We start from the raw sequence: 25,059 nt of genomic DNA on the forward strand, positions 1-25,059 counted from the left end.
GGCGCTGTGGCTCAAGGGGTAGAGCACTCGCCTTTGAGCTGAAGAGCACAGGGACAGCGCCCAAGCCCAGAGTTCAAGCCCCATGACTGACCAAAAAATAAAAAAAAGAGTCTCTGGGCCTGGCTTACTTCACTTATTCTGGCTTTTTTGTTGGCTGATCAGGAATAAAAATGTCACAGACTTTCCTGCCTCTGCAGGCTTTGAACTTCAGTCCTGGATCTCAGCTTCCTGAGTAGCTAGGATTACATATGTGGACCACTAGCACTCAATTTAGATGGAGGTTTGTTGGGGTTTTTTTTGTCCTGGGGCTTCAACTCTGGGCTTGGGTACTATCCCTGAGCTCTTCAACACAAGTCTAGTGCTCTACCACTTTGAGCCACAGCTCCATTTCTGGTTTTCTGGTGGTTAACTGGAGATAAGGGTGTCATGGACTTTCCTGCTCGGGCCGACTTTAACCAGATCCTAATCAGCCTCCTGAGTAGGATTACAGGCATGAGCCACTGGCACCTGGCTTTTTTTTGGTCCAGTCATGGGGCCTGAACTCTGGGCCTGGGCACTGTCCCTCAGCTCTTCAGCTCAAGACTAGCGCTCTACCACTTGAGCCACAGCGCCACTTCCGGCTTTTTTCTTTTTGCTTATGTGGTGCTGAGGAATGGAACCCAGGGCCTCATGCCTGCAAGGCAAGCGCTCTATCACTGAGCCACCTTCCCAGCCCCTCCCTTTTTTTTTTCTAATATATTTAGGAGGCTGGGAAAGTGGCTCAATAGAAGAGCACTTGCCTTGCAGGCATGAGGCCCTGGGTTCAATTCCTCACCACCACATAAGCAGAAAAAGCCGGAAGTGGTGCTGTGGCTCAAGTGGTAGAGCGCTAGCCTTGAGCTGAAGAGCTGAGGGACAGCGTCCAGACCCAGAGTTCAGGCCCCATGACCGACCCTCTCCCCTCCCAAAAAAAACCAAAAAACAACTTTGGAAGTGGTACTGTGGTTCAAGTGGTAGAGTGCTAGCCTGAGCTGAAGAGCTAAGGGACAGCACCCAGGCCCAGAGTTTAAGCTCCATGACCAAAAAAAAAAAAGAATTAAAACTTTTACTTGCCTTTATAATGTGCTTGCTGTTAGTAAATACTGAGTAGTGTGTGTGTGTGTGTGTGTGTGTGTGTGTGTGTGTGTGTGTGTGTGTGTGTGTGTGTGTGTGTGTGTGTGTGTGTGTGTGTGTGTGTGTGTGTGTGTGTGTGTGTGTGTGTGTTGCTACTGGAACTTAGACTCAGGTTCTTGAGCTCTCACTTGGCTTTCTTGCTCTCCTCTGGTTTTCTAGCACTTGAGCTACACCTCCAGTCCCTGAATAGCTTTTCTTTTCCTTTAGACCAGTCCTGATGCTCGAACTCAAGGTGCTTTCCTTCACCTTTCTCTCTCAAGGCTAGCACTCTACCACTTGAGACACAACTCCATATCTGGCTTTTTGTGCCTAATTGGAGATAAGAGTCTCACAAACTTTCCTGCTCAGGCTAGCTTTGAACTTTCATCCTAAGCTCTTAACCTCCAGAGTAGCTAGGATTATAGGCATTGACCACTGGTGCCTGGTCCTGAATAGCATTTGATTGGCAATAATAAGTCATATTATATGGCTGGGGACATGGCTCAGCATTAGAGCTTCTGCCGATTGAATACTCTCCCCAAGTATTTGGGGAGGGTATCAAATAAAGGGATAGAAAACAGTAGCTCAAGTGGTTGAGCACATGACTAGCAAATATAAGCCCTGAATTCAGTCTCTAGAACTGAGAAGAAAAAGTCGGATGGACTTAAATGAAACATGTATGCCCTTTTAGACACTGACACGTCTAAATATGTTCAATAGACATTTTAGAAAATTCCTTTTCATTATCTTTAGAAAATTGTTAGGGTAAGCTGTATTGGTTATAGTAATACTTATACTTATTATTGTTAATATTAAAATAATGGCATTAATGATATCTATATTACTTATAGGAAGCAATCAATTTCATCAAAATTTCATTAAAATTCGACTGGGCAATAACTCCATCCTTACTTTTCTCAAACCAAGTTCTTAATTTCCTTTGAAATTAAGGGAAAAGAAAGATTTATGCCCAGGCCATTAATTCTCTCAGGATGCAAACTGCCTTCTGAGCCAAGTCAAAATCCATAACCACAATAAAGAGAATTTTTTGTTTTGGTATTCTTTTCTTATATGGTTTTATTGTAGAATGAGAAGGGATTTGGGATTTTTCTTCCCTCCCCCCATCCCTCAGTGCTGGGGATTGAACTTGGCCTCCCACATAAACTAGGCAAGTGCTGTTACACCTCAAGCCAGATTGATCAACTAGTATTTTTTTTTTTTTTTTTTTTTGGTCGGCAGTGGGGCTTGAACTCTGGGCCTGGGCACTGTCCCTCAGCTCTTCAGCCCAAGGCGAGCGCTCTACCACTTGAGCTACAGCGCCACTTCCAGTTTTCTGGTGGTTTATTGGAGATAGGAGTCTCACAGTCTCTCCTGCCCGGGCTGGCTTTGAACCCCGATCCTCAGATCTCAGCCTCCTGAGTAGCTAGGATTACAGGTGTGAGCCACCAGCGCCCGGCAACTAGTATTTTTAGATGTCCCAACGCCTCTCAGGTATAACTATCTGCCTATGTAGAAGGTGACTTTTTTATATGTTCTTTACCTAGGAGAAAAGCCATATGTTTGTACAGTTCCTGGGTGTGACAAAAGGTTTACAGAATATTCCAGTTTGTATAAACATCACGTTGTTCACACTCACTCCAAACCATACAACTGTAACCACTGTGGGAAGACATACAAACAGATCTCCACCCTGGCCATGCACAAACGGACAGCCCACAATGACACAGAGCCCATCGAGGAGGAGCAGGAAGCCTTCTTTGAGCCTCCTCCAGGTAAGTTTTGTCCATTCTGTCTGTTCCCGAGTGGGAATCTTAACAGCTAGGCACATAACTTATTATCTATGGTAGTTTTCCAAATCATGAAACTTTGTTCATATAATCACACAAACATAACTTACAAGTAGCATAAGTGCTATCAGAGGAAGATACTGGTACTCCAGGTAGTTATGAGTGGGAAATGGTTTTCCTGTAAAACCATTTTTGGAGAGATGAAAATGAATTTTGTTAACTAGGTGAGGAAAATTGGTTTGGGGAAGGGCAGCAGAGGTAAGGGCAAGAAAACTGCCATGTAGAGAGACTGGCATATTTGACAGGCCTACAAGCTGGGAAAGGAAAATAATTTGGAGATAGTGAAAGAAGCCTAGAGGATGAGACTGGAGTAGTTAATTTAGGTTCATTAATGATGCTTGTCTTAATTAAAGAGCAGAGAAGTGTTCCAAATAATCCTTCATTGATTCAAATGCTCTTAGGTATAAGAGACAATTCATTATTTCCTCAATGCAGTAAGAAGACAGTATGGGGGCTTGAACTTAGGCCCTTGAGCTTGCTAAACTTTCTTGCTCAGGACTAGGTATTTTGCTGTTTGAGCCATGCCTCCGATTAAGCATTTTGCTGGTTAATTGGAGATAAAGTCTTATAAACTTTTCAGTCCAGGCTAGCTTCAAACTGAGAACCTCAACCTCCTGAGTAGCTGGGATTATAGGCATGAGAGCCAACACCTGGCTATCTTACCCTCCCACCTTCCCTCTCTGTCTCTCTGTTCTCTTTCTCTCTGTCTCTGTCTCTCTGTCATTTTTCTCTCTGTCTCTTTGTCCCTGTCTCTCTCTGCCTCTCTATCTGTCTGTCTGTCTCTCTCTCTCTCTTGTGTCTATCCTGAGTCTGGAATTCAGGGGTTGGGCACTGTACTTGAGCTCTTATGCTCAAGGCTAGCACTCTTTATTACTTGAACCATAACTCTATTTCCAACTTTTTGGTGGTTAATTGGAGATAAGAGTTTCATGTACTTTCCTGTCCAGGGTAGCTTTGAACTGCAATCCTCAGATCTCAGCCACCTGAGTAGCTAGGATTACAAGCATGAGCGATTGGCTCCTCACTCTTTTCTCGTTTTTAACAACTGATTGAAATAGTCAAAATATTTAGGTAAGGGCTGAGAAGGTGGCTCAGTGGTAGAGCACTTGCCTTGCATGCTTGAGGCCCTGGGTTCGATTCTTCAGCACCACATAAGAAAAAAGCTGGAAGTGGCGCTGTGGCTCAAGTGGTAGAGTGCTAGCCTTGAGCTGAAGAGCTGAGGGACAGCGCCCAGGCTCAGAGTTCAGGCCCCACGACCGGACCCAAAAAAAAAAAAAAAATTTTAGGTAAAAAATTGGTTGAAGAATAAAGAATTGGGGGCTGGGAAGGTGGCTCAGTGGTAGAGCACTTGCCTTGTATGCCTGAGGCCCTGGGTTAGATTCCTCATGCATGCAAGGCAAGCACTCTACCACTGAGCCACCTTCCCAGCCCCAGTTCCTGTGGTCTTGAGTGCTAAATTATTTTCTAGCCAAAGTACTCCAAGTTAGATTTATACTGTGTGGGGAGATGTTGGTCAAAGGGTATGAAATTCTAGTTAGGCAGCAGGAGTAAATTCTGTAGCAGTTGTACATCATGATGACTACAATTAATGGTATACTTGGAAATTGTTCAAAGGAAATAAAATGATACTATAACTGCTAAATCTTTCTAGTTAGAAAGCTGACTTTAATTATATAAAATGTGGTTTATAAGGCTTTTTTTATTCTTTTCCTTACATGTTGATAATTCAGATTATTAGGGGTTCTTATTCCTTTGCCTATAATAACATTTAAAAAACTAAAACTACAAGCCGGGCGCTGGTGGCTCACGCCTGTAATCCTAGCTACTCAGGAGGCTGAGATCTGAGGATCGCGGTTCAAAGCCAGCCCGGGCAGGAGAGACCGTGAGACTCCTATCTCCAATAAACCACCAGAAAACCGGAAGTGGCGCTGTAGCTCAAGTGGTAGAGCGCTCGCCTTGAGCTGAAGAGCTGAGGGACAGCGCTCAGGCCCAGAGTTCAAGCCCCACGACCGACAAAAAAAAAAAAAAAAACTAAAACTACAATTGCTTTTCTAGTAGGAATAGATCTGTGTTCTTTTTCTCTTATATAACCCCTGAGTTTTCTAAGTCTTTGGAATAATAAAAAGTAAATAGCTGTGAAATAAAAAGGAGTAGAATAATGACCATCTGGAAATTACACCTTGATGACTGTAGTCAAATGAAAGCGTGCATCAACCACTGACTTTGGAAATGTTCTGAAATTAGTATAGTCCTTTTAATTGGGGAAGGAAAAAATTTCCTCTCTGGTGTCATGGATAGTGGAAAATATTGGAAGAGATGGATCTGTAATCTCATTGGTTGCCAAGAATAGCAGTAATGACTTGTAGAAGTTACTGTTTACTGATTCTTTGTGAGATAAAGAAGTGAGCCAGTATTCCTGTTTTGTCACTTATTAAATGATTAACTTCACTCCAGATATACAGCATTACATTGCTTTACACAATGATGTCATTGTGTGCTGATAACTTGTACCCTCTGTGTTAAATGAGTTAGTAGATTTATTTACAAACCATTCTGGTTTTGTGGTTAATGTTTAGGAAGACTGCCTTTTTCCCTTTATGGCATCTGAAGTTACTACAAGAATTTAGGGGGCTGGGAAGGTGGCTCAGTGGTAGAGCGTTTGCCTTGCATGCCAGAGGCCCTGGGTTCGATTCCTCAGCACCACATAAGCAAAAAGAAAAAAGCCGGAAGTGGCGCTGTGGCTCAAGTGGTAGAGCGCTAGCCTTGAGCTGAAGAGCTGAGGGACAGCGTCCAGGCCCAGAGTTCAGGCCCCATGACCAGACCCAAAAAAACAAAAAACAAAAACAAACAAAAAAAAAAAACTGGGCTGGGAAGGTGGCCCAGTGGTAGAGTGCTTGCCTTGCATGCATGAGGCCCTGGGTTCGATTCCTCAGCACCACATAAGCAAAAAGCCGGAAGTGGCGCTGTGGCTCAAGTGGTAGAGTGCTAGCCTTGAGCTGAAGAGCTGAGGGACAGCGCCCAGGCCCAGTGTTCAGGCCCCACAACCAGACCCAAAAAAAAAAAAAAAAAGAATTTAGAAGATATTATCTTATATTGAGAGTTATTTCTGCCAGTCTTTCTATACAGTTCCTCTTCTCCTTATCCCCAACACATGTATACAAACAATATCATGTAATTATTCCAACCAAGAGAAAAATAAAAGCGCTTAAATTTCATGGGAAAGGTTTGATTTGGACTGATTTGATTTGGTAATGTGGAGGTAGAAGAAGCCAATTTTCATGGTTTAGAATGTAATACATTTTAACTATATATATATATATATATATATATATATATATATATATATATATATATATACACATAATTTTAATATTTAAAATGTCTTCTGTTTTGTAAAGATTGGTTACTTGGTCACAAAAATCATTCATTTATTTTAAAACAGGTCAAGGTGAAGATGTTCTTAAAGGGTCCCAGATCACATATGTTACAGGCGTTGAAGGGGATGATGTTGTATCTACACAAGTAGCCACAGTAACTCAGTCTGGTTTGAGTCAGCAAGTTACACTCATATCCCAGGATGGGACTCAACATGTAAGTATCTACCAAAAACCAAACAAGTTAATACTTCTCTGTGTACTGGGGCTTGAAAGACAAGCTGGGTCTTGAATATGAAGACATAAAGTTGCTAGGCAGTGACAGGCACCCTAAAGGTTTTCTGTATTCTGTTGAAAAGATTATGTGAAGCAAGATTAATAGAGGAAAGGCTTGCACCTCTGTAAAATCCAAATGGTATTACTAGCATAGCACAGGTGAGGTAATGAGCCGGTGGCTCATGCTTGTAACATTAGCTACTCAGAAGGCTGAGAGCTGAGGATTGTTGATTCAAAGCCAGCTGGCAGGAAAGTCGGTGAGACTCTTACCTCCAATAAATTACAGGGAAAAAGGGGGTGGGCAGAGCAGGGGGAGTGGAGCTGTGGCTCAAGTGGTAAAGCACTAGCTCTGAGTAAAAGTTCAGGGACAGTATCGAAGGTGGGGGGAAAAGGTGAGGTGATTGAGTCAAGGTATGAAACACCTCTCAAAGAATGAAAGGGAGAATGAGAAAGCAGTAACACATCATTGGCTGAGGTGATGCGGATGTGATGGAAACATTTTTTAAAATGCTGGGAAATAAGTATCAGGCAAACCTCAAAATTTCCCATACTCTTTTTACTAGGAGCCTTGGTAGTTCATTCAACCTGCTTCACAGAGTTTATGAGTAGACATTTCAGTTTTCCACAAGAAAAGCTATTTTTGGATAGCTGTCATTATTTTCTAGGTGCCATTAGTCTACATTAATTCAGCTTTGATTTTCTTTTAAGCTTTAGCTAAAGGTGTTTTAGAATCTGGTAAAAATAGGTACATAGGGTATGATGTCCCTTTTCTCCTCTAGTTTGTATTTCTTTATCCTCAGAGCCTTTTTCCTTACCCATCTCACATTATTTCACATTTAATTTGCCTTTGTTTTGATACCCGTTACCATTCTGGCATTAGCTCAGAAACTGCACATATTCTGGATTGAATAATACAAGGTACCCCTACCATTGCATCACATCCCTTCCACATTGCCCACTTCAATAACACAGTTCTCAGCACAGTGCGTTCTTTCCATTGATTAATATACAAGGTTGAACAGAATTACTTAACCTAGTTTTAATTCAATGTCAACCCTAACACTTTGTCTTTAATGAGATCACCACATACAGAGTTCCTCTGAGGTCATTCGATCTAATCTTTCTCCCTCCTTATTCAAGAGAAATCCTTTTTGCAGCAGCTTTGAAACTACCCCTACTGAGATACTCTGGATGGTTGGGCAGTTTCTCTAAAGAGGCAGCCTGTCCCATTGTTCAGTAACTCTAGTGTCATCCATTCATAGCTCAGTCTCTGACCATACAAAATGTAATTCCTCTCCATGTATTTCAAAATAACTATCCTTCCTATATCAGTTCTCTCTATACCTAATTTTCCCATGTCTTTCAGAGATTTGAGAGATTAAGTCAGTCAAACATAGACATTTATTAATCATCTACCAGTACTAGGTACAGTACTAGAAGAAAATGATGAGAGGTTTCAGAGTCTAGCAGGAGAAAGACATCTCTAAAGTAAAGGGTAATTCTCAGAAGAAATCCTAGAGGCCTTCCTAAAGAATGGTCATTATCAGAGAGGTTTTAGAGGATTTTCTTGAGTTTACCAGGGAGAGAACGAAGGAAACAGCAAAGCCATGAAAATATAACAAAATGTGACACTGTGTGAACTGCAAACAGTCATGGCTGTCAGATGCACATTTGAATATAGTAGAAGATGAATCTGGAGAATTTGTAGAAGCCAGATGATGAAAGGTCAGGAATGTCATGTAAGAAGTCTGAACTGTAGTTAAGGATAAGAATTTAAGTAGGGGGGCTGGGAAGGTGCTCAGTGGTAGAGTGCTTGCCTTGCATGCATGAGGCCCTGGGTTCGATTCCTCAGCACCACATAAGCAAAAAGAAAAAAGCCGGAAGTGGCGCTGTGGCTCAAGTGGTAGAGCGCTAGCCTTGAGCTGAAGAGCTGAGGGACAGCGCCCAGGCCCAGAGTTCAGGCCTCACGACTGGACCCCCCAAAAAAAAAATTAAGTAGGGAGCACGATGAGACTTGCTCTTCTTTGTTTTAGAAAAGTATCAAGGTATGGGCTTGGAATGTGGCTTAATGCTTGCTTAGCATGCATGAAGTCCTGGGTTTAATTCCTCAGTACTGCATAAACAAAAAAAGCCAGAAGTGGCTCTGTGGCTCAAGTGGTAGAGAGCAAAAGAAACTCAGGGACAGGGGCTGGGAAGGTGGCTCAGTGGTAGAGCGCTTGCCTTGCATGCATGAGGCCCTGGGTTCGATTCCTCAGCACCACATAAGCAGAAAAAAAACAGAAGTGGTGCTATGGCTCAAGTGGTAGAGTGCTAGCCTTGAGCTGAAGAGCTGAGGGACAGCACCCAGGCCCAGAGTTCAAGGCCCATGACTGGCAAAAAAAAAAAAAAGAAACTCAGGGACAGTGCGCAGGCTTTGAGTTCAAGCCCCAGGACTGGCCAAAAAAAAAAAAAGTATCAAGGTATAGAGAGTAATGAGAGCAGGATTAGAGAGAAGTTGAATTATTATAGAAATTATTGCAGAAATAATCATCTAAATTAGCAATAGAGATAAAAAGGATTATATGAATTCAATTCCTTTGTAAAGGTATATTTGTTCCTACAAAGTAAACTTATGCAAGGATTAAGCTCAATCCTTACTTATGACAAATGCAGCAAGAAATATTGACTGAGCAGTAAAATGAACTATTTTTTTTTTGCAGGTCAATATATCTCAGGCTGACATGCAGGCCATTGGCAACACCATCACAATGGTAACACAGGATGGCACGCCTATCACAGTGCCTACTCATGATGCAGTCATCTCCTCAGCAGGAACACACTCTGTCGCTATGGTCACTGCTGAGGGCACAGAAGGACAACAGGTAAATACTTCTGACTTTTATATCAAATAGTACATACATCAGTAGTAAAACTATATTTAAGTACCCGTGGTCCACATGTGTAATCCTAGCTACTCAGGAAGCTGAGATATGAGAACTGAGGTTTAAGGCCAGCTCTAGAAGGAAAGTCCATGAGAATCTTTTTTCTTTTTTGGTTGGTCATGGGGCTTACACTCAGGGCCTGAGCGCTGTCCCTGAGCTCTTTTGCTCAAGGTTAATGCAGTAACAGCGCCACTTCTGGTTTTCTGGTGGTTAATTGAAAATAAGACTCTCATGTACTTTTCTGCTTGGGCTGGCTTTGAACCCCCTCATCCTCAGATCTCAGCCTCCTGAGTAGCTAGGATTATAGGCTTGAGCCACCAGTGCCCTGTGATTCATGGTTTGTTTTTGTTTTTGGCAGTCCTGGGCCTTGAACTTGGCCTTTACACTGTCCCAGAGCTTCTATCGCTGGAGCCACTCTATATTTTTCTGTTTATATGGTACTGAGGAATGGAACCCAGGGCTTCATGCATGCTAGGCAAGCACTCTACCTCTAAGCCCCCTTCCCCAGCCCTCATGTATTTTATTATACTATTTGCTTGAGAGAGACAGATAAACAGACCAACCAACCAAATGACCAAAACAACCACTAGCCTTCAGGCTGATATTCCCAACTAATGCGTCATTTCTGAGGCTCTAAGGCTCCTGAATAGGTTTATAGCCCTGTTTGGGTAAATACCTGGCTGGGTATTACCTAAGATAGATTTACAGCTATAGTTGCTAGTCTTTAAAAACAGTGACCCTAAGGCAAACATTCCTCAGATCCTTGTCTGGAGCTTATGGGTCCTTCAACTAGTCTGGAGATGAGGGTTTTTTTTTTTTTTTTTTTTTTTTTTGGTTGTTTTTTTTTTTTTTTTTTGCCAGTCTTGGAGCTTGAACTCAGTCTTGGAGCCTGAGCTTCTCTGTGCTCAAGGCTAGTACTCTACCACTTGAGCCAAGCACCACTTCTGGCCTTTCTATTTATGTGGCACTGAGGAATCGAACTCAGGGCTTCACACATGCTAGGCAAATACTCTACCACTAAGCCAGAGATGAGGCTTTTATAGCCAAAATAAAAGTAGACAGCTTTGGGAAACTGAAGATATGAGACTAGACATTGTCACTGTTCCTTCTGCTGCAGCTGTAGACCATTGCACAAATGTTGGCTTCCCCTTAGGATGTTTGGACTCAGCCTGTGAATTATCTGTAACACTTAAAAACACTTAAGTTGTTTATGTTCACAGGAACAAAACCCTTCTCTGACTCATTCTCCTTCTGTTTCTCCCACCTTCTCTCCATTTTCCCTTTTCTTCTTCTCTTATTATTTCTCATACCCCCTTTTTTTTAAAAAAGTGGTACTGGGATCAAACCTCTGACCTCTCTAGTGCCAGGCCAGGACAGATCCTGAGCTCTATCCATAGCCCCCCTCCCACCACCTTTTGTTTCTAGTGGAGTTTGTGTTTTGCATCTAAATTGCCTTTATCATTAGTATAATGATAACAGGACTGAGCTTGAATTCTGGACTTTTAGGCTTACTGGCTGTTCTATCCTCGAACCTAATGCCATCAGCCCTAACTGTTTTATTATCCTAATAGAGATAGGCTCTGGAAATGGATCTTTCATTCTTGATATTAGTTAGCTTTCATTTTAAAAAAATTTTTTTTTCTTTTTTTGTCGGTTGTGGGGCTTGGACTCTGGACCTGGGTGCTGTCTCAGCCCTTCAGCTCTTGAGCCACAGTGCCACTTCTGGTTTTCTGAGCAGTTAATTGGAGATAAGAATCTCATGGGGAGAGGGAGGCTCAGTGGTAGAGTGCTTACCTTGTATGCGTGAGACCCTGGGTTCGATTCCTCAGCACCACATAAGCAGAAAAAGCTGGAAAGTAGCACTGTGACTCAAGTAGTAGAGTGCTAGCCTTCAGCTGAAGAGCTGAGGGACAGTGCCTAAGCCCAGAGTTCAGGCCCCAGGAACCATCCAAAAAAAAAAAATCTCACCGATTTCCCTGCTGGGGCTGGCTTTGAACTGCGATCTTCAGATCCCAGCCTCCTGAGGAGCTAGGATTACAGGCCTGAGCCACTGGCACCCAGCTCATTCAAAAAAAAAAAAATTTTTTTTATGGGGGTCCAGTTGTGGATCCTAAAATCTGGGCCTGGGCGCTGTCCCTCAGCTCTTCAGCTCAAGGCTAGCACTCTACCACTGGAGACACAGCGCCACTTCCAGCGTTTTCTGCTTATGTGGTGCTGAGGAATCGAACCCAGGGCCTCATGCATGCAAGGCAAGCGCTCTACCACTGTTTTGTTGTTGGTGGTGGTGGTTTAGGGGCTTGAACTTGGGGCCTGGGCTCTTTCCCTGAGCTCTTTTCATGCAAGGTTAGCATTCTACCACTTTGAGCCACAGTGCCACTTCTGGTTTTCTGGTTAATTATAGAAAAGAGTCTTAAGGACTTTCCTGCCTGGGCTGGCCTTGAACTACAATCCTCAAATTTCAGCTTCTGCATAGCTAGGATTACAGGTGTGAGCAACGGGTGGCTGGCTGATTCACTAAATTTTAATTTGGAATTTTTTATCATTCCTTTGATTTGTGGATTAGATTTTTGCTATTTAACTTCTGGAGACTGAGATATGAGGATTGTGGTTCAAAGCCAGCCTGGACAGGAACATCTATGAGATTCTTATCTCCCGTTAACCGTCATAAAACTGGAAGTGGTGCTGTGGCTCAAGTGGTAGAGCGCTCGCCTTGAGCTGAAGAGCTCAGGGACAGCGCCCAGGCCCAGAGTTCAAGCCCCACAACCGACCAAAAAAAAAAAGTGACAATTGTACAAAGGAGTTAAAGGCACAGCTCAAGTTGAAAAGGGACTGCGTGAGTGGCAGTTCAATCCCTGAGGTCAATCCCTGGTACACTATCATTGTGTGATTGTGGTACAAGAGTCACAAAAGTCTGTTGTTTCTTCTGGCTAGGAACTTCAGGAGGATTAGGAAAAAGTTCCCTGGAGTCAAAGATAGGAAATGAGTATGAGAAGAGATGCTTCTTTTTGTCAGTAATGTCACTGATCTTTTCAGTTTTACCAGTTAATTCTAGTTAGGAAACATAACAGGTAAACAGGAAAAAATAGTGTCTGTCACAGAACTGATCCGCTCTCAGAACTAAATAGACATTATGATAGTAATTAGTCTATCTGTTTAATTTCCCAAGTAGGTACTTACAGGAAACAGAACCTAGGGACAGCTGTATCTGATGGAACATGGTGTGACACATCACTTTTCTGTGTCCTGTACCCTGTTGTACTGTTTGTTAATTTTGTAATCTTAGATAAATCTCCTCTCTGTGAGTCTTCCTCAAGAGTCTAGACAAGGGGCTGGGAGACAGAAAGATGAGAGAAAAATGACAGACAGGCAGCCCCCAATCCAACCTGACCATCAAGATAACTTCAGGAATTTCAAGTCTTCCAGTGTCTCTTTGCATTAAGACTCCAGATTCTGGGGCTGGGAAGGTGGCTCAGTGGTAGAGCGCTTGCCTTACATGCCTGAAGCCCTGGGTTCGATTCCTCAGCACCACATAAGCAAAAAGAAAAAAGCTGGAAGTGGTGCTGTGGTTCAAGTGGTAGAGCGCTAGCCTTGAGCTGAAGAGCTGAGGGACAACACCCAGGCCCAGAGTTCAGGCCTCACGACCAGACCCCAAAAAAAAAAAAAAAGAGTCTAGATAAGGCAATACATAAGGTTTCTTCAGTGATAGGCTTCTATAAACTTACAGTACCTTGTATAAAATGGACTTTAACTTATTTGCATCGTAGATTGAATTCTTCATATGTGTTTTATTTAATTTGGTTAAGGTTGCGATTGTGGCTCAAGACCTGGCAGCATTCCACACTGCCTCATCAGAAATGGGGCACCAGCAGCATAGCCATCACTTAGTAACCACAGAAACCAGACCTCTAACCTTAGTGGCAACATCCAATGGCACCCAGATTGCAGTTCAGGTGAGTACAAGGACATCCAGTCCTCAGTTGACAGCAGTGCTTCATAGCTCTTAACCTGGGGTCCTGGGTTTTATATAGCTTAGAGGAAGCAGGATACAGAATGATCTGGATACCTAGCTTTTAAGGAAATAGGTATATTTAGGTGATCTCAAAGTGACTTTACTACTTTGCATGTTGTTGAGAAATTGATAGCAAGAAAAACAAATTCAGGCATGTATCCCTGTATGCATTCAGATAGCTATCCTCACTGTCAAAATAAAAGTATAAACTAGGCGACCATGGTCTATAATCCTAACATCTCAGGAGGCTGAGATCTGAGGATCTCAGTTTGAAGTCAGCTCAGACAGGTAAATCTGTGACTCATCTCCAATTAGCCACGAAGAAAGCTAGAAATAGAGTTGTGGTTCAAGTAGTAGAATGCTAGCTTTGAGCACAAAGGGGACAGCATCCAGGCCCTGAGTTCAAGCCCCGGGACTAGTATACACACACACACACACACAAAAAAAAATCCCAAATAAACTATTCTCCTGTAGAGAAGGTGAGTTTTATGTGCTTAATAATAGAGTCAACAGTAGCTTTTTTGTTTTTGGTTTTGTTTTTTTTTGTTTTTTTGTTTTTTTTTTTACCAGTCCTAGGGCTTGGACTTATTTCCTGGGCACTGTTCCTGAGCTGCTTTTGCTCAAGGCTAGCACTCTATTACTTGAGCCACAGTGCCACTTCTGGCTTTTTCTGTGTGTGTGGTACTGAAGAATCGAACCCAGGGCTTCATTCATGTTAGGCAAGCACTCTTACCACTAAACCACAGTCCCAGTCTACTATTTTTTTTTGAGCTTCCTAACAAGAGATTGTCTTTAACAAGCCCAAGAGTCAGAATTATGAAGAGAAGTTTTATTTCTGCCATGTAATATTTCTTCAGCACTATTTTGATTGTGGCTTTTGGATTGTTAATTCTTGAGGTATATCTTCTGTTTCAGCTTGGAGAACAGCCATCTCTGGAAGAAGCCATTAGAATAGCATCTAGGATCCAACAAGGAGAAACACCAGGGTTGGATGATTAATCCTCAGAACAATGGAGCAATAAAGCAGGAGCCTTTCATCTTCTGGCAGCAGAAATCCCTGAAGCCGGGGCCCAGGAAAACCAGAAGTTCCATTCCCGATACACTGTACACATTTTAATGCAAGAGTGGAGAACATTTTATTCTTGACACTTTTGTGTATATAACCCCTGGAATAAGTTCCCAAAGTGATTGTGTACAAGCCTGAAATTAGGGCAATACAGTACATTTTCATGTTACTCTTTTATCAGATTGCAATCTACTCGCAAGACCACTGAAGTCTTAATGGAGTCTTATGATGGATTTTTAACTTACTGTGAAAAAGAGAATAAAGGCTGTAACGAAAACTGTTGAAGGTTCTAGATGTCAAACAATCAAAACTCCAAAAGCCATCATGGACAATAAAGGTGTGAAGCCTTCAGATATTTCCCCTGTTAGTAGAGTGTCTGCAGTTTTTGTTCTGTTATATATTGTCCATTTTTATTTGTTTCATGGTTTGAAGACTGTACATTTCTTGTTTCCCTTTCCTGTTACATACCAACTTTTCAATTTGTAATGCACTAGCATTACATTGGATTATGTATAAAATTATAAAGTTTGGTTATTTAAAATTAAAACATTAAATCCAGTGTTTGGGTTTTGTTAAAGATTTTACTAAGTGTTCAGTTTTTTTGTAACTGTTTTTAAATGATAATTAATACTCTAAAGTTTGACCACAAGTTGGTGCCCAGGTAACTGCTATAAATAATTGGAAATGGCTTTACTCTGAAAATTAGGCTAGTACACTGGTGTAAATTATTTATTTTTGCTTATGTACTTTTGTTTTAAAGCTTATTTACCCTAAAGTTTATTATTAATTTTGAATACAGCAATTTTTTAAATGTTACCTTTTATTTGTTTTATTAAATTTGGGTGGAGTTTGGGGGGAATGTTCCAGCACACATAGGTTGACAGCATATTGTGTGTAACACACAGAATAAGCACTTTCCATGTATATTTTTTGTGGACTTGCGGTGGGCTTGTGGGATTTACTGTCATGAGACCACTACATTGTATACATGAGGAAACAGTATCCAATGATGGCTCCCAAGCCTGTAGCTGTGAAAGGCAGAGTATGGGTTGGAGAGCCTAGGCTTGCCCCTGCAGCAAGGAGGAGACAGATCTGGCCCTCTGGTCAGCTGTACCTGTGAAGGAACATTGAAACTCCCTTACTTTGGTCTCTAATTTTTATTTATTTATTTTTTTGTCAGCTGTGGGGCCTGAACTCTGGGCCTGGGCGCTGTCCCTCAGCTCTTCAGCTCAAGGCTAGCGCTCTACCACTTGAGTCACAGCACCACTTCCAGCTTTTTCTGCTTATGTGATGCTGAGGAAATGAACCTAGGGCCTCATACCAAGGCAAGTACTCTACCACTGAGCCACCTTCCCAGCCCCTAGTCTCTAAATTCTTATAAGGAGTGGAAACTGTAGGCCAGGTGTGTTTTTCTTTGTAGCAACCTTAAGTTGTGTCTGGGAGAAGAGTAAGATCAGGGTGTTTTCTTGAATGGGAAGAAGGGTTTACCTTGAACATTTCCAGGATATATTGCAGAGAATTCTGTAGCAACTAGCTCCATTTACTACAATCCCTCTTGGAGATTTTTATGTTTGATGACTCACTGTACATCCTGCGCTGTGAAGAGACCCTATGGCAACTTCACTAGCTACTGTCTGCACAGCCCTATGATTGACAAAAAAAAAATGTACTCTTTATGACATTCTATCCTGAAATTGCTTGTGCTCTTTCAAACAGAAAAACAGCGACAACAAAAATAACCTCTCCTGCACCGCCCACCCCCCCCTCCAATATCCTGGGGCTTAAGGCCTGGGTGCTGACCCTGAGCTTTTTTGCTCAAGGCTAGCATGCTACTTTGAGCCAAAGCTCCCTTTCAGTTTTTCAGTGGTTAATTGGAGATAAGAGTCTCACTGCCTGGGCTGGCTTTGAACCACAGTCCTCAGATCTCAGCATCCTGAGTAGCTAGCATTACAAGCACGAGCCACTGGTGCCTGGTTCCCTTTTTTTTTTTTTCTTCCCCCCAGTGCTGGGGCTTAAACTCAGTACTTTGCAGTTGCTAAGCAGATGTTCTACCACTTGAACCATAACCCTAGCCCTCTTGTGGGTTGTTCAAAGCCCAAAAGGAAAGAAACTGGCTCATGAATGAAAGGCATGTGGTAGGCTCTGGGGTTCGTTGTCAGTAGAGGGTGCTATAGAGGTCAGGGAGCCATCCATAGCCACTTCATCGGCCTGTGTACCACTTCCTTCTGACACAGTGTCCTGACTTGTACAGTCTTTAGTAGGAAAAAAGACATATTCCCTCTGAAGTTTTGATAATTGAGTGTAATGAAGTAAGCTGACAAAAATAACACTGTCAATAGACACACTAACAGAAAAAAGGCATGCAAATTTACTGTATGCATGAGCACAGGAAAGCCACACAAAACCTGAGTCGAAAAAAGCAAAATTGGGCATGGTGGTGCACACCTATAATCCCAGCAGTTTTGAGGCTGAGGCAGAAAAATTTCTCATTAAAGACTATCCTGGGCTATCAAGAGACACCTGTCTCAAAACAAAAACAAAAACAAACCAGGATCTCAATTTGTAGCCTAGACTGGGCTTGAGTTTTCACTTCTGCCTCAGTCTCCTGAGGGCTGAGATTGCAGGAGTTTGCCATTCATGACCATTCTTAGAGACCCTATCCCAAAAGGGGGGTGGGGTGGGGAGTCGCTTGGGTTCCATAGGGGTTTGTGCTATACATGATTTTTAGGGGAAATAGGCCTGAAGAGTAGACAATATCCTGAGACAAACTCTGGGCTCTCTGTATGGTGTTAACTTCAGTCTCCTCTTCTGTTGAGTCAGTGTTTTCTGTTTCCTGAGGGAAAGGGCACAACACAGTTGCATTTCTGCTGGAGAAACTTGCCTTGGATAACAGCTTCAGAATGGATTTAGTTCTGTGTTCTGGGAGAAGCAGAGGAGTGAGATGGGGATAGGGAATTTATAGTGAACAGGTCAAAGGCCTTTTCATTTATTTTTTGCCAGTCCTGGGGCATGAACTCAGGATCTGTACACTGTCTTGAGCTTCTTTTGCTCAAGGCTAGCACTCAACCACTTGAGCCACAGCACCACTTCTGGCTTTTTCTGTGCATGTGCTACTGAGGAATTGAACCTGGTGCTTCATACATGCTAGGCAAGCACTCTACATCTAAGCCACATTCCCAGCCCAAGACCATGGTTCTCAAATTGCTTTTTCTTCCTCTCCCCCCTTTTAAACTACTCAGTATTCAGGTGGCTCACACCTATAATCCTAGCTACTCAGGAGGCTAAAATCTGAGGATCTCTGTTCAAAGCCAGCCCTGACAGTAAAGGCTATACAACTTTTTTTTTTTTTTTTTGGTCCGGTCGTGGGGCCTGAACTCTGGGCCTGGGCGCTGTCCCTCAACTCTTCAGCTCAAGGCTAGCACTCTACCACTTGAGCCACAGTGCCACTTCCGGCTTTTTTCTTTTTGCTTATGTGGGGCTGAGGAATCGAACCCAGGGCCTTGAGCGTGCAAGGCAAGCACTCTACCACTGAGCCACCTTCCCAGCCCCGGCTATACAACTTTTAATCTCTAACCACCAAAGAGCCAGAAGTGGAGCTGTGATTCTAGTGGTGAGAGTCCTAGCCTTGAGCGAAGGAAGCTCAGTGAAAGTGCCCAGGCAGCCCTGAGAGCAAGCCTCTGGACTGACAAAAAAAAAAAGTGCAGAATGTCAAAACATACTCTGAGATATCCTGTTCTGAGCCCTCACACCCTGATGGAAGTCATTTCAGGCTAGGAGAAAGAAGGGAAGAGAAGGATATCGACTGCCACCTGGAAGAAATATTTACAGCCAATCTGGGAGGATAGTTTCTCTCTCTGTCTCTGTCTCTGTCTCTGTCTCTGTCTCTGTCTCTGTCTCTCTCTCTCTCTCTCTCTCTCTCTCTTTCTCTCACCAGTCTTGGGGCTCATTAAACTCAGGGCCTGGGCATTGTCTCTGACCTTCTTTGGGCTCAAGGCTAGCTAGCTCTTCACAACCACAACAGTTCGATTTCCAGCCTTTTCTGAGCAGTTTATTGGGAGATAAGAGTATCTCGGACTTTCCTGCCTGGGCTGGCTTCCAACCATGATCCTCAGACCTTAGCATCTTGAGTAGCTAGGATTACAGGGTATGAGCCACCAGTGCCAGCTAAAAGGTAAGCTCTTTAAGAGACTATCAGAGATAAATTCACCAAAAGGGAAACCTTCAATCCTGATGTTTTCTCTCTGGTTTAAACAACCTCTTGCCATGCACCTTTCACTGTGCTATGACCACCAAGAAGGCCCTTACAAGCTGGGTGCCAATGGCTCATGCCTGTAACTCTAGCTACACAGGGCTGAGATCTAAAAATCACAATTCAAAGTTAGTTGAGGCAGGAAAGTTTGTGAGACTCTTATTTCCAATTAACCACCAAAGTGCCAGTGATGGAGCTATGACTCAAGTGATAGAGTGCTAGCCTTGAATTAAAAAGCTCATGGAGTTGGGTGCCAGTGGCTCAGGGCTGTAATCCTAGCTACTCAGGGGGCTGAGATCTGAGGATCGAGGTTCAAAGGCAGCCTGGGCAGGAAAATCCATGAGACTCTTATTGCCAATAAACCACTCAGAAAACCGAAAGTGCACTGGGGCTCAAGTGGTAGAGCGCTAGCCTTGAGCTGAAGAGCTGACGGACAGCAACAAACCAACAAAAAACAAATAGAGAGCTGGGAGTTGGTGGCTTATGCCTGTAATCCTAGTTACTCAGGAGGCTCAGATCTGAGGATCACAGTTCAAAGCCAGCTTAGGTAGGAAAGTTCATGAGAAACTTATCTCCAATTAACCACCAGAAAACTGGAAGTGGTGCTCAAAATGGTACCGTCTAGCCTTGAGCCAGAAGCTCAGGGTCAGCACCCAGGCCCTGAATTCAAGCCCTCTGACCAACCAAAAAAAAAAAGTCCAAAAACAGTACTCAGATCCTTAGTTGAAGCCCCAGGACTGGCAAAAAATAAAAAACCCTATGATATTTGGCCTCTCAGTCTTGGACATCCAAGTCTGCTGATATGTGACAAATTTCTTTTCTTTATAAATTATACAGTTTGGCCAGGTGCCAGTGGCTCACTCCTGTAATTCTAGCTACTCAGGAGGCTGGGATCTGAGGATCACTGTTCAAAGCCAACCCGGGCAGGAAAGTCTGTGACTTTATTTATTTTTTTTGTCAGTCATGGGTTTTTGTCGGTCGTGGGGCCTGAACTCTGGGCCTGGGTGCTGTCCCTCAGCTCTTCAGCTCAAGGTTAGTACTCTACCATTTGAGTCATAAGTGCCACTTCCAGATTTTTCTGCTTATGTGGCACCAGCACTGAGGAATCAAATCCAGGGCCTCATGCATGCAAGGCAAGCACTTTACCACTGAGCCAACTCCCGCCCATCTGTGAGACTATTATCTCCAATAAACCACCAGAAAATTGGAAGTGGCCCTGTAGCTCAAGTGGAAGACCACTAGCCTTGAGCTGAAGAGCTGAGGGACAGCGCCCAGGTCCAGAGTTCAGGCCCCACAACCAAAAAAAAAAAAAAAAAAAATATATATATATATATATATATATCCAGTCTGTATTTTGTTGTTGTAGTCACAGAAAAGGGACTGTGACAGGTGTCAACAGACCAAGCTGGCCTCAAACTTGTGATCCTCCTAGTTCTGCCTCTGGAATGAGATTATAGGTATGCATCACCACATCTTGCACAAGTTGTTTTCTGGTGGTGCTAGGGATTGAACCCAGAGGCTTGCACATGCCAGGAAAGCTTTACTTAAAGATAAGAAGCTACCATGCTAGCCTCTGTTGCATAGTCTTGAACAGGAGCTCCAAAATAAATATCCCTTTGCTTGCCTTGCTCCTAACTTCTGAATGCCTCCATCACCTCTCCAAGAACCCTGGAACCCAGATCACTAAACTGTTTCTAAGTTTAGCTTAGTACAACCTCAAGGAATCCTTCCTGTTTTGGAAGTCAACAAGGATCTTAGTTCTACAGATTCTTCCTTGCTCATTGAAAAACCTCTGTCCCTACCATCATCTTCAGAGGGGCCTATAATCCTGACATAACTTTTCACCTGATTGTGCCAATAAATCACAGGAACAACACAGAAATGGCTATCACTACTATTGTTACTATTATTGTGTACATGAGGATGTGTTGGTAACAAAGCTTAAACTCAGGGCCTTATATTCTTTTTTTTTTTTTGGGTCCGGTCGTGGGCCTGAACTCTGGGCCTGGGCGCTGTCCCTCAGCTCTTCAGCTCAAGGCTAGCGCTCTACCACTTGAGCCACAGCGCCACTTCCGGCTTTTTTCTTTTTGCTTATGTGGTGCTGAGGAATCGAACCCAGGGCCTCAGGCATGCAAGGCAAGCGCTCTACCACTGAGCCACCTTCCCAGCCCAGGGCCTTATATTCTTGTATGACTTTCTTGCTCATGGCTGTTGCTGTACCACTTAAGCAATACTCTGGTCAAGAAATGGCCTTTTAGGGCTGGGAAGGTGGCTCAGTGGTAGAGTGCTTGCCTTGCATGCCTGAGGCCCTGGTTTCGATTCCTCAGCACCACATAAGCAAAAAGAAAAAAGCCAGACGTGGCGCTGTGGCTCAAGTGGTAGAGCGCTAGCCTTGAGCTGAAGAGCTGAGGGACAGCGCCCAGGCCCAGAGTTCAGGCCCCATGACCGACCCAAAAAAAAAAGAAAAAAGAAAAAAGAAATGGCCTTTTAAACAAATGAAAAATTGCATAGACCCACTTATAATAAGAGAAATCAATATTAAAAGTCTACTGGAATGATTCAAAATAAAAATGATAAAATTAAGAAAGGAAACCTGTATGAAGCCGGATGCTGCAGGCTTACACCAGCATCCAGATAGATACTTAGGAGGTTAAGATCCAGAGGACCTCAGTTCAAAGCCAGCCTCAGCAGGAGAGTTTGAGAGACTCTATCCAAAATACTCACCTAAAAGCTGAGCTTCAGGCATGGCTCAAGTGGTAGAGTGGTAGCTGTTAACAAGCAGCCAAGCAAGTACAAGACCCTGAATTCAAACCCTACTATAAGAAACACACACACACACACACACACACACACACACAAGATCCCATATTTTCTCTATCAAATTGGGAAATAAAAATTTTTTTGATGGGGTTGGGGGAGCTCAACTTGGCACTTGCCAAGCACATATAAGGCATTAATTTCCATTTCTAGCACCTCAACCCAAAAAGTTGACATTCTGGGCAAGGATTTATAGAAACAAATTTAAAAATGCACAATTCCTTGACCCAGAAATATTTCATCCAATCACATGTCGTAAAGTTATAGTCACATTAGTTTTAATAGTTAAAAAGTTTAGAAATAGCCTAAAAGAAAACTGTTCCAACAAATCAAGGGATTCATACTGCCCAGGACTCCTCTTGGCTTTGGGATTGTGTAGGATAGTTTTAGATGGCTTGCTCTGGGTAGAACAGCCTGGTGACATCAAGGGATGTGGATGGCTACAGTACCTTCCTCAATATGGCCAAAATCTCGTCCCCACAAGTAGGTTGTGCTTAATTTTCTGTGTCAAAGGGACTCTGCAGATGTGAGATCTTGAGGTAGAGAGACTATCCTAAATTATCTAGGTGGTCCTTTTGGGGGGAACCAGCAGGCCACTGGGGAGACAGTGATATGGTTACAGTAGTGATGTCGTTGAAGGAGGACACAAGCTAAGAAACACAGGAGGCCACTTCTTTGTTGTTGTGGCAAGGGGCTTCCTTCTTCTTCACCAAACCTGGGGCTTGAACTCAGGGCCTAGGCATGCTCTTTGAGCTTTTTTAATCAAGGCTGCTATTCTACCACTAGAGCCACAGTGCTATTACTGGCTTTTTGATGGTTAATTGGAGATTAGAGTCTCATCATGGACTTTGCAGCCTGGGCTGGCTTTGAATTGCCATTTTCAGATCTCAGCCTCCTGAGTATCTAGGGTTACGGGTCTGAGCCAACATCTGGCTAAAGCACCATTATCCTTGAAATCTCCACTAAGGTCAGGAAGAAGACAAGAATGTGCATCACTTCTATTATTTGATGCTGCTCTAGAAGTGCCAGTAAATGTAATGACAATAAGTCAAAATGTTAGGGAAGAGAATTATTATCGATTAGAGACTATAACTAGGTATCCAAAGTAATAAAAACAAATTACTGTTGGAAACAATACGAGGGAAAAGACTATTCTTTCTAGCTGGGTGCCTGAGGCTCACGCCTGTAATCCTAGCTACTCAGGAGGCTGAGATCTGATGATCTTGGTTCAAAGCCAACCAGGTCAAAAAAGTCTGTGAGACTTTTTTTTTTTGGGCTAGTCGTGGGGCCTGAACTCTGGGCCTGGGCGCTGTCCCTCAGCTCAGCTCTTCAGCTCAAGGCTAGCGCTCTACCACTTGAGCCACAGCGCCACTTCTGGCTTTTTTCTTTTTGCTAGCACTCTACCACTTGAGCCACAGCACCACTTCTGGTTTTTTTCTTTTTGCTAGCACTCTACCACTTGAGCCACAGCACCACTTCTGGTTTTTTTTCTTTTTGCTTATGTGGTACTGAGAAATTGAACCCAGGGCCTCAGGCATGCAAGGCAAGCGCTCTACCACTGAGCCAACTTCCTAGCCCCTCTGTGAGACTCCAGTAAACTACTCAGAAAAAGGCAGAAGTGGTGCTGTGGCTCAAATGGTAGAACACTAGCTTTGAGCAAAAAGAAGTTCAGGGAGAGCACACAGGTGGAAAGCCACAGGACTGGAAAAAGAATATTATATCTTTATTTACATTGTCTGGTTTTTTTGTGTGTAGCTCTTCTGTTGTTTCTTAAGGTCACTTGACAGAATACTGGCCACATAGGGCCCTGGAAGTAAGCAGAGCTGGTGGAGGAGGCTGAATGGGGGGGCAGGGGGGGGGATGAACAAAAGAACAAAGGACTGGTTACTTCAAATACCTTAAATGGAAGGCTGGAAGTTGGGCTAACACTGCAGGTGGGTGTGGTCAGCAATCCTAATACTTTCACTAGGCTAACTGAGAACAAAGCCCTTTGGGAGGCAAATTGGGGGGGGGCGGGGGCGTAGGGCAGGAAGCTCTTTTTCTTATCAGCACCTCTCACAGACTGAAACCAGAGCACAAGGCTGCTTGTCGGAGGCTGTGAGGAAGGCCAGGCTGGATGAAGTAAACAGATTAAGAAACAAAGTTCAAGGCTCCTTTTCTTTCTCCTTCCTTCCTTTCTTCCTTTTGTGTTTTTTTTTTTTTTGTGTGTGTGTGTTTCTTCCTTCCTTGATTTTTTATGAGCATATAGTAGTATATAAGGGAATTTCTGTCATTTTCATACATACATGGAATTATATACCAGGCTTCTTTTCCTAGAGTAAGGAGGAAGAGACTAGTCGAGACCTGAAACAGAGGAGCCCTCCATATGTACCAAGAATGTTGGATAATCAAGGACATCTGCCTGGCTTCCAACTACTAGATGATGAGGATGAAGAATGTTTTCAGAGGTAGTAGAATTTAAACTCAGGGCCTTGTGCTTGTTAGATAGGTGTTCTATCCCTTGAACCATGCTCTATCCCTTAACCACTATTCTTAGTTGACTGCTAGTACTGTATTATATACTGGTACTAGGGCTTGAACTCAGGGCCTTACATTTTCACTCACAGCTGGCACTCTACCACTTGAGCCACATTTCCAGTCCAGCATTTTACTGAAGAGTTTTGCAGACTTTTCTGTTCAGGCTGGCTTTAACCCTATACTCCAGATCTCAGCCGCCTAAGAAAATAGGGTTACAGGTATAAGTCTGTCCTGGATTCATGTATCATAATTCTGTCTTGTCCCACTTTAGAGATAACAATAGGCCTCCTTTGGCTTTCTTGGGTAGGCACTCTGATAGTTTTGTATATCATTCAGTCTATTATGGGCTGGGAAGGTGGCTCAGTGGTAGAGTGCTTGTCTTGCATGCCTGAGGCCCTGGGTTCGATTCCTCAGCACCACATAAGCAAAAAGAAAAAAGCTGGAAGTGGCGCTGTGGCTCAAGTGGTAGAGCGCTAGCCTTGAGCTGAAGAGCTGAGGGACAGTGTCCAGGCCGAGTTCAGGCCCCACGACCAGACCAAAAAAAAAAAAAAAAAAAAAAAAATGAAGTCAGCTGGGAACTAGTGGCTCACACCTATAATCCTAGCTACTCAATAGGCTGAGATCTGAGGATCATGGTTCAAAGCTAGCCCATGCAGGAAAGTCCTTGAGACTCTTATCACCAATTAACCACCAGAAAACCAAAAGTGGCACAATAGTTCAAAGTGGTACAGCACTAACCTTGAGCAAAAAAGCTCAGGGACAGAGCCCAGGACCTGAGTTCAAGCCCCCACTGGTAGGTTTTTAAAAAGAGGTTGAATAAGAACAGTACCAGGCACACACGTGGTATTCAGG

The 25,059-nt window shown here is 43.3% G+C and overlaps 1 protein-coding gene across 3 annotated transcripts in view; it reads left to right on the forward strand.

Moving 5' to 3' along the window:
• Nucleotides 1-15,416, forward strand: part of Znf143 (zinc finger protein 143) — a 46,695-nt gene extending 31,279 nt beyond the window's left edge. For all 3 annotated transcript variants that reach the window (XM_070035285.1, XM_070035283.1, XM_070035284.1), the window contains exons 12-16: nucleotides 2,676-2,903; nucleotides 6,421-6,569; nucleotides 9,328-9,489; nucleotides 13,353-13,499; nucleotides 14,474-15,416. In XM_070035285.1, coding sequence (XP_069891386.1) covers nucleotides 2,676-2,903; nucleotides 6,421-6,569; nucleotides 9,328-9,489; nucleotides 13,353-13,499; nucleotides 14,474-14,557 — 770 coding nt within the window. In that variant the 3' untranslated portion in view covers nucleotides 14,558-15,416. The remainder of the gene's footprint in view (nucleotides 1-2,675; nucleotides 2,904-6,420; nucleotides 6,570-9,327; nucleotides 9,490-13,352; nucleotides 13,500-14,473) is intronic.
• Nucleotides 15,417-25,059: the final 9,643 nt, after the last annotated feature.

The sequence above is a fragment of the Dipodomys merriami genome, unplaced genomic scaffold (genome assembly GCF_024711535.1).
Source record: "Dipodomys merriami isolate MVZ:Mamm:240054 unplaced genomic scaffold, mDipMer1.0.p SCAF_25, whole genome shotgun sequence".
Classification (NCBI taxonomy): Eukaryota; Metazoa; Chordata; class Mammalia; order Rodentia; family Heteromyidae; genus Dipodomys; species Dipodomys merriami.